General features: G+C 61.3%; 1 protein-coding gene across 1 annotated transcript in view; it reads right to left on the reverse strand.

Annotated features, from left to right (window-relative positions):
• Window positions 1–7,463, reverse strand: part of UCK2 (uridine-cytidine kinase 2) — a 10,646-nt gene extending 3,183 nt beyond the window's left edge. The window contains exons 1-5 of the mRNA XM_026084660.1: window positions 7,452–7,463; window positions 5,928–6,147; window positions 4,914–5,010; window positions 3,955–4,097; window positions 49–146 (exon numbers count right to left, since the gene is read on the reverse strand). Coding sequence (XP_025940445.1) covers window positions 49–146; window positions 3,955–4,097; window positions 4,914–5,010; window positions 5,928–6,147; window positions 7,452–7,463 — 570 coding nt within the window. The remainder of the gene's footprint in view (window positions 1–48; window positions 147–3,954; window positions 4,098–4,913; window positions 5,011–5,927; window positions 6,148–7,451) is intronic.
• Between the last annotated feature and the right edge of the window lie 2,225 nt (window positions 7,464–9,688).

The following is a 9,688-nucleotide window of genomic DNA, read 5'->3' on the forward strand; positions in this document are numbered from 1 at the left end:
GAGGCGTTTTTGGCAGGCTCCAGCGCGTGCCCCTCCCCTTATACTTACTGGCAAGCAGAACTCCTCGAAGGCAGGCTTGACGAAGGTGATGTACTGGGACAAGATCTGCTCGAGGTCCCTGCCTCGCTCACTGATGTCTCGTAGCACTGAGGGGAAGAGGGGAGGTGCAGTCAGGAGCCAGGACATGAACCGCTCCATCCTCCCTTGCCTGAAGCACAGGCCTTGGCCAGCCGCCCGGGTACGTGCCCCCAGGTCCCCGTTCCTGGGAGCTGCTGCCCACACGTCCAAGCACACCCCAGCCCAGCGTCGTGCTCCCAGCCCACTTCCACGCCTTCCTGGGAGCCAAGGGCCGGCGGACTGAGCAGCGGCTTTTTTTGGCCTCCCTCCCTTGTCTGAGCTCTGCAAGCACACTCCAGCTTAACCAGTGCCACCCCGGTCCGACCGTTCCCCGGGCGTCCCAGACCCAGCCCTTGCATCCCTCCTGCCCCTCCGCCCTGGCTACCCAAGCCGAGGCTCTCCGCTCTGCCCTTGGCCTAGGCACGGGCCGTTCTCCCGACCATCCCAGCGGAGAGGTGCCCAGGGAACAGAAAAGCTGCGGGTTGCGCACCACACACAAGCTTTAAGGCGCAGTTTAGCTCAGGCTGGCAGAGCTGAGGAGGGCAACGCTCACCCGCCCAGCTCTGCCCTTCTCGCGCCGTCCCCAGCCGAGCAGGGACTGTTCGGGGACTTGCGCTCACTTTGCACGGGCTGTTGCCGGCTCCGGTCCGAAGCCGCGTCAGTGTGGGCACACACCCCAGGTCAGCAGGAACTGAATCTACTGGGCAGGGCCAGAACGGCCCTGCAGCAGAGCAGACGGGATCTTGGCCCTCCCTAAGGGGCTGCCCGGCTTCTCCCCAGCACGCTCGCGCCTGGCACCGGCTTCGGAGCGAGCCTTCTGCACGTGCCAAGCGGAGCCGAGCCGCAGCACTGCCAGCCTGCGTGACCCACTCGGCAGCCAGCGCCCAGGCGCTCGCAGGGCCAGGACAGCGCCGTTCGCCCAGCGCTAGCTTGGCACCGTCCCAGCAGCTCTTTCTGCCCTCGGCCAGCAGCTCCGCAGCCTGCCCTTTCGCAGCGCCGCGCAGGGCAGGCGTGGGAGGAGAGAGGGCTGGCGAGGCAGGACGCGTGCCAGCTCCCCGCCGGCCCCAGGAACRGCTCAGCCCAGCCCGGGCCGCTCCGGCCGGCTCCTCGTCTTCTCCAGAGACTGGGAGCAAGCCCCAGCACAAACAATACAGAAAAACAGGCAGGGAAAATAGAAAAGGCGAGACAGAGAGACTTTTGTTTCCCGGGTCCCACACCCTGTTTGCCGGCTGCTGCGGGGCGGGGAAGCAGCGCAGCGAGGGTGTATTCGCAGCACGCCCGGCCGGGGACGCTGCGCGGGACGGCTGCAAGCCGCACCGGGTGAATCCCCAGGCGGCAGGGCCTGGCGACAGAAGGAGAGGGCAACRCTCTGCTGCCTGCTCCCGGGGCAGGCCAGAGCAAAGCAACGACCTCCCCACACGAGCACAAATCGATGGTCCCGGCCACGGCCAGAGACGGCAGCCCGGGCTAAGACCACCTACCCTCTCCGGAGGTGTCACCCTCTATTTGCAGGGCAGACCAATGCCCCAAGGACAGACTGGTGTCTGTCCAGAGCCAGTAGGCGCGCATCACTCAAATCAGGCCCAAAACACCCGTGTGACGCCTGACTCGGACTATGTCTTAGGGAAGCTGGCCCAGCACGGGGGCAGTGAGGGGCCCTAGCCAGAATCAGCTCTGCACAGGTCAGGCTGTTCAAGGCACCTGGTAGATTTGGATTTTGCCCCTTGCACTCTGGCAGCAGCATCTTTCTTGGGAGAAACCCAGTGCTACTGATTAATTGAGCTGTCAGCTACGTTTCCAGGAACTTCGTCTCCTGCTGCCAGCCAGCTCGAAGGCCCATTGCTGCAACTCTCCAGGACTTCCGGGAGAGCAGGATGACTCAGGGCCATGTCRCAGTGCAAGATCCCAACTTGCGCTTGCTACAGACAGCCTCCAGCTACGTTCCAGGGACACGTTTATACTTTCAGTACCTCACACACAAGGTCTCCTTTCCCAGAAATGCCAGGGAGGCATAGAGCAAGGAGACTATTGCTGCTGCTGTGGTCCTCGCAACTACTGGAGACAGGCCAGGAGGCTGCCAAAGGGTCAATCCCCCATCAGGAGACCGGTGAGTTGCCCTAACCTGGGGACACCAGCCCCTCAACCAGCTGGCAGCAGTCCCACTGCTGCTTTGCAAGGCTTTTGCAATTGATGGTGGCTGAGAGAAATCTCTCAGACTGGCCTTAGCCCAGGTAACTCGGGATCCTGTCCAACAGCTGCAGCACAACGGGGTTTAGCTTTGTATCATGGTTGGCAGATGGATGATCTCAGTCTTTAGTCAATGGGATCTCAACCGGTTATCAAACCCTGAGCTCATGGTTATATACCAAGCTCGAAACAACTGAACTGCACGCCCCAGAGAGTGATCAGGTTCCATGCACGGTCATGCAGCGCTGCACTGCAGTGTTAGTCAAACGCACAGACAACACCTCCCCTTCAGACAGCCAACGCAGGCCACTGCCAAACACGTGGGCTACCCCCAGCTGGGCCATGAACCCGAGCTCCCGAACGGCACAGTCTGTTTTTTAAAGGATGAGGCTCACATTGCAGGATCCTGCAAATGCRTGTCTGTGACCTGCTAATGCGTCTCCCTGCAATGACTGTGCTGTCACCTCCCTGGATGAGTCATGCAAGAACAGTGGGCAGGGTCAAGAGGGATGTGTAAAAAGCAGCTTTTAATCAGCACTGCTGACATCCCAACAGTGGAGGAGGCTGTATGCCTGTCTGACAGCAGGAGGGCTGCAGGACTTTTAGCAGGCAAGACCAGTCCTGTCTCAGTGGGATGGTCCCACGCACAGAAGCAGTCTGAGGTTGAAGTTCGGAGACCCACGCTCCTCTTGCCGCCCACAGCAGAGGTGTGAAGGGGATCTCTCCTCTAAGCCATCTTTTGCCCCTCAGATGTCTGTGGCAGGGAGAGGGAGGGTTCAGACACAGCTGATTCTGCCCTAAAAGTCCTCAGATGCCTTCTCAGTACAGACACTCAGACGTTACATCAGTGACACCAATCCTAAAGGCTGCTTTGAAAATTCATCCTGCAGTTAGCAATGAACTGAATCTCAAGCCACAAAGAGCTGGAGTTCTTCCTTTTCCAGTTGGCAACCTGCAGCCAAACTGGCTGAACACTGGGAGTCCTGGTTTCTAGGGGTCTTTGCCCCTAGAGCCTTCACCTGGTGCCAAGTACCACAACAGGCTTCACACTGCACTGGCTGTGCTTGCACAGAGCAAGAGGTACAAGCAAACTCCCCATCTGCTCCCCGCAGGATAAACACCCTCACCCTCAGACACTGCTCTCGGAGCACACCCATACGCCAGGTCCTGAACAGATCCATCAGGCACTGCCTTTTGAACAAGATCCATCTGCACTGCATTTTGAATGAGCTGTCACCCCGCTTTGCCTGTGGCACCCTTTCCTGCTGGTACCTGCTGAGTGGCAGCAGCTGCCGTTCAGTTGGAGTCACTAGGCACCTACAGGGCCATGCAAGGACACAGCACACTCAGCAGGCCCAGTGCTGCATGCATCAGAGGAGGACTCCCAGACAAGGCAGCAAAAACCCCACTGAATCCTAAGGGGCAGGGAGCCAGGTGCTCCCCACTGCCACGAGCTGCCCAATGCAACGTGCTGAATTAGGGACAAAAGTCTCCCTAGCTCCTTTCTAGCTCCAGCAAATCCTTGTATTGGTTCCAGTTCTGCTCTGGCCTCCAGTCACTGTTACCTGCCCCAGCAACCTGGTGCCCAGATAGTTAAGTGACATTTCTTCTTCCTCTGCCACAGCAGGCACAGTCACACGAGGGTCTTACCTCTGCGGGACAGCCGGGTGTCTGCATCCGTGTCCACGAAGAGCTTCATGCGGAAGAGGTCCCGCACCTCCTGGCTGTAGAAGGCCAGGATGCCTTCGAAGAGCACCACATCGGCAGGGTAGACAGTCACCGTCTCCTCCTTCCTAGCAGGGAGAAGGAGGAGAGTCAAAATACGCTGGCAGGGAAAACAGGTCAAGGGGGGGGTGGGGGAAGCAGCGGTGCTCCTAGGCACTGCGCCAACCCTGGGACATCACTGCTGCACCAGGGAGGCGACCGAGGGGAGAGCAGACCTACCCCACCGCGGCGAAGCGAATCCAAGGCATACGTATGCTTCCTAGAAGGACAAACGGCAGAGCAGGAAGCAGACCAGCCCCTCTCCCCCCACCTCGGCCAGCTGCCGCTTGCAAGTCTTACAAGCCAAGCGAGAAAGCCTGTGCACAGGGCTTCACCTGCAGGCACCTGCAAGGGCCGGCTCGGTTCCTCGCGGGAACGAGGCAGCGCTCCGCAGACACCACAGCGCTTTTGCAGGAAACGAAGCAGGGCCAGGCCACCCACAACCAATGCAAACATGCAGAAACAAGATGAACGCATGCAAGGGGAGAGTTACAGGGGCAAGAATGTCCTCCTCCGCCTTTCCTGGCAATTCTGATGTGTTTGAGCCCGAAATACTTGTTAAAGCTGCAAACACAGATTTTCTGAGGAAGGAGAGGGTGGATGGGGGAAGGAAAGGGGGGGCCCATAGCCCTCCTCCATTGCCGCATCTACGTTGCTGCACGCAGGATGCAACCACATGGCTGCACAGCTTTCCGGGCCCTCAGATGGAGCCTGATCTGTGCTGCATCCTCTAATCGAGCGGTCTGGAGCAGGGGGAGGCGGGCTAGGGCCGGCAGGGCTGCGCGCCCTGCGGCGCGGTGCAGGCCGTTAGCAGAGGCCCAGCAAAGCAGGAGCGGCTGTTAGACCTGGAGTGGGAGACAAAGTCATAGACGGGAATCTGGACCGTCTTCCCTTCCGTGATCTCTTTGAGCGTTTTGACGATCAGCTCGTTGTCGAAGGCGTCTGAGGAGAGAGGAAACGTTACCCGAGCAGCCGAGCCGTCTCCCTGCTCCCGCGACACCGAGCTTAGTCTAGCCAGAGCCACGGGCACCCCGCGCTTGGGACAGACGGACGCGCGGACCGGGGAGAAAAGCCCTGCACACCCGTCGGGGGCGCAGCAAGGCCCAGCCCCTCCGGAGCCAGGCTGCCTCGCACCCGGCGGGATCCGGCCCGTGGAGATCAATACCCCCCTTGTACGGCAGCGCTGACAGCCCAGGCTCGGGAGGACATCTCCCGCGCGGCTCCRGCCCTCGGAGAGACTGGAGCAGTGTTCCAGGCCGGAGCCGCCGCACAGGCAGGGCTCTGTTCGCGGGCGCTCGCTGCCTCCGGCATTGTCCTCGCGGGGACGAGGGGACAGCGGCTCTGGAATTCCCCCACCGAGCCCGGGGACGGCTCAAAGAGGCCCTGTTGTCGCAACGGGCCGCGGCCCCCTCGGCGGAGCAGCCAGACAGCTCCCTCCTTGCAGGAGGGACACGGAGCTGCTGGCTCCAGGGCCTTGTGCCAAGCCAGATCTCCCCGATGCCAACCCAGCCACACCAGAACAGCTTTCAAAGCRGGGGACACGTCTGCAGCGAGGAGAAGAGGAGCGTGATAGAAGTCCACAGCCTTCTCCTCTCCTGGCCCACGTGCTCCACCCCAGAGGCAGCTGCCTTCCCGGGGTGGGGGAGGTTGTACTGCGGGGAGAGCCGGTCACCCTCCAGAGACACAACGCTCCCGGCGTGCGCCCGGCTGCACGGGGGCTCACCAAGCACCCACGCCTGCCCGTGCAGAGGCAGAGCCCCAGGGCCTGCGAAAGGCTCTTCGCAAGCGCCATCGGGGGGTCCCGTTCCAGCCCTCACCGCCCGCCACGCGGCAGCRCCCCGGCGCTGCTCTCCGCTTACCTGGGTGGTCAAAATTGAACTGGCCTTTCAGCGCTTTGGATTTCTGCTCCGAGGTGAGGACCCGGTAGAAGCTGTCTTGGCTCACGATCACCACCTGCTTCTGGCGATAGTCCACCTCGTTCTGGCCCAGCAGCTGGACAATCTTGGAGCAGACCGAGGACTGGGAAAGGACAGCAAAGGAGGCACGTCGCGGCCGAGTCGCCCAGGGCAGACGTCCTCGCTGGGAGGCAGCCGCAGAGCCTTGCGTTCCCCCAGCCCCGAAATCCCGCTGCCGCGTGGGTGGGGAGGGAGGAAGCCCGCAGAGGGGAGGTTGCTTTCGTACCGCAAACAAAGCCCAGAATAAAAGGRCGCGGGGAGGGAACCCGGGACTTTATCAGGAGCTCTGCCGCAGCCGCCAGGGCTGGGAGGAGCAGCCACGAGCGTATCCCCGTGCCGCTTGGCACAGCGAGGCTGCGGGCGCTGCGGAGCCGGCGGCCGCCTGCCGCTGCCCCGGGGCCACGTGGCTGTGGCCGCCGCCGGCGGACCGCCGGCACGGGGACCAGTGCCTCGCGCACCCCGCGGAGCGAGCGTGCCTCGGGCAGCATCTGCGTGGCCGCGGGTTGCGCCGGACCCCGCCGCCACAACGGGAAGCAGAGCGCGGCTCGGGGCACAAACCCAGCGCCCGCTTTAGCCCCTTCTCCTTAGTCATACGAGTCCTTGGCCGCTGCGCAATACAGCAGCGATAACTGCAGCACCCACTGGCAGCCGGCACGGCYGCCCCGGCCAGCGAGAGCCAAGGTCAGCCTCGGCCCCGGTGCGTGCCGGCGGGGGAGCCAGCCCCGCTCCGAGCCCGAGCATCCGCCATCCGGGGCGGCGCAGGTTCCTAGCGCCGCTCTGGGCGGCCTCAGCTCCTGCGAACCTCCCGCGCCTGCTGCAACGCGGAGCTGAACCGCCCCCGGCCGCAGCGACCCCGCTGAGCCCCGTGTTCTGCAAGGAGCGGTTCCCTTGCCGGCCCTCCCAGCCYGCCTGCGGCTCTCTCCACACCCCCGTCTCCCCGCTGGCTCAGCCGTCTGCTCCGTACCTGGCCGGCAATCTCCGGAGGCAGCGCTGGGGACAGCGCTGGGGACAGGGAATTAAGGAGGGGAAGGCCTGCCTGGCAGCGGAGGTCGCGCCAGCAGGCGGAGGGCAAGGCTGTTTGCCTGCGAAGCTGGAGGATTTGACAGCATGCTTGTCCCCAGAGGCCGTCTCTTCCCCTCCAGGCCAGGCTGACCTGACTTGGCTGTGACCACCGCGCTGTGAGTCAGCCGAGCCCGGCTGGAGAGTCGCCGAGTGCAGGACTGCTGCGGAGCGAACCGGCCTGGGCTGCCTGACAGCAGTCCCGTGGCCCCGGGCGCAAGTTTAGGGCTCATGTCAGGGATGGGGTCTCCCKGAGCATCCCACCTTCTTCTCCTGCCTGCTACGGCTGGCAAACCCTGCTTCCCGGGCACCCCTGCCCTGCTACCACCCGGAGCAAAGTGCCGCAGCAACTCAGTGCCAGTCACTAACCCTTCGGCCCATCCTGACTGCTTGCACCACAGAAAGCCGGAGCACATTCTCCGTTTCCTCTGTTATTCCACTCCCCGTATCCTTCCCCAGCCTGTGTCAGCCCTCTTGCTTATCCAGCTGTATCCCGCAGGTTTTGCAAATACAAGGCCTGCACGGTGCCTCTCCTCCACTTTTGCTCCCTGCTCTCTCCCCCCAAATGCTGCTGCCTTCCGTGTTGCCCACCCAGCAAGGAGACACAGCGCAGTAGGGTGCAGCCTCGGGCACGGCTGCTGAGGACAGGCAAACTTCCCCGGCCCTTTGCAACGAGAAACGAACCTCCTTCCAGCACAGTCACCGGGACAGATCCTCAATACATCAGTGGAGCTGCGTACCGATCTGCACCAGAAACTGCTTTCCCAGCCTGGGGGTGGAAAGGGGGCTCCCTTTCCTTTGGATCACTGAAACCAATGCACCAGTTGCACTTACGCTCCTTCCCTCCCCTCGGAGCTCAGCACCCTGACGGACAACAAAACAGACATCATTTTGGGGCATCAAACAGCTCCTCCAAGCCTTTCTTCTGCTTTATGCATGCTAACCCCTGGCTTGCTGACCTTGGAAAGTGGGGAAGAGACCCAGCAGCTCTCAGCCACCCTCACGTTTCATAACCCACAGCTCAGGACACCTGATGGTGGGAAAAGCCCAAGGAGAAAGCAGCTCTCAGCAGCTGGAGGCAGGAACGCAAGGCCTGGCTCACACGTACATCCCCTTACAGGGGCCCTGGATGAGGATCAGAGTGTGTCCTGGCTGCATTTAGGGTCTGATGTTCTGGGCTGACAAGTGCCCCTAGCAAAAGCTACAGGGCACCTGCTACAGCCCCCCGCTCCCTTTTCTCTAATGGGTTTTGGAGAGCTATCAGAAGTGAYGGAGGAAGATGTTCACAAGGATTTCCGGCTCTCTCAGGCCCAAGCTTGGGTTCAGCACGCCGTGCTGCCCAGGCAGGCAGGGAGGGAGGTAGCCACTGGGCTCCGGGAAGAGGCACCTGGTCCCTCAGAAAGCAGAGGGCTCTGGTCCGAGCTCAACACGAATTGCAGTGGGCCAGGACACTGCTTGAACACGGATGCCTGTGTAACCGCAGAGGGACATAGGGACAGCAGGGAACGCAGCACCTTCATCCAACCCAGGGGCTGCATCCAGCCTGCACCAGTGGGACAGCAAAGCTTGGAGAGGACTCCCACAACTCTCTGTTTGGGGCTAGTAAGAAACAAGATCCATCCCAGGTTCAAGTGAAGAGGGTTTTTCCCCTCCTTGTGATCACTTAGGACAGGATGGTTTGAGGGGCATTCCCCAATGCCAATGCGAACACCTCCTGCAGCCGGAGCACCGGCTTTTCCCCTTTGTTGATGAGCACCATATGTGAAGGAGGAAGAAAGGCCAGAATCRCAGAGGTTACAAATTCCCCTACCCAGTGGGAACAGAAACTCCTGGCCTCAGGAAGCGTCCCCTGCAAACAAATGACGCACGTCCCCTGCTCAAACCCCCTGCCTCCCAAACCAGCACCGCACATGTATGTGCGACTGCTGTTAATCAGAAATGCGAAAAACTCACTAATAATCTGGAAACGACAGCAGTTAGCCTCTGGGGAAGCCTGCAGAAGCCTAGAAAGACATCTTGGCCGAGCCCAAAGCACGACCGCGAAGAACCGCGCCAGAATCTCACTGGGTTGGACGCAGTGGCAAGACGCGATGCGCRAGACGCAGTGCTGATGCCTGCAGCACAGAGCCCGCTGGAGGGGACAACCTGGGCTGTGGTCCCTTCCTTTGCCAATTCCTAAGCCCCAGCAGGGGGACAAAGACGTCAATTGTTTTTTTTCCCCCCCGAGAGCCCCATGACCGTAGAGGCAAACACAGGACTGACTTGACGGAGATAACATGATCCTGTAAATGAATCCCAACACAAAAAACTCTGTGACTTAGAGACCTGGACCGCATCCCTAGCTCTGGCTCTGCCCTATGTGACTTATCCCATTGCAAGAAGGCAAGAGGCCCTGCAAGAACAGGCTCCTTGCCTCAGCTCAGGCGCTTCCCYGGACCTACACTGTTCACGCTGATCCCAGCTGCACGCTGCTCTGCTCGCTGTGGCCCCAGGTGAACGCAGGAGGTGATTCAGCCACAGCATGCTCCCAGCAAGTGGGATGCTTTCTCGAGCGAGAGCCCTCCCTTCCTCCAGAGCTGGTTCAAAAACTAAATATAGGCAAGTCT

Source organism: Apteryx rowi, unplaced genomic scaffold (assembly GCF_003343035.1).
Source record: "Apteryx rowi isolate R43461 unplaced genomic scaffold, aptRow1 scaffold_65, whole genome shotgun sequence".
In the NCBI taxonomy this organism is placed as follows: domain Eukaryota; kingdom Metazoa; phylum Chordata; class Aves; order Apterygiformes; family Apterygidae; genus Apteryx; species Apteryx rowi.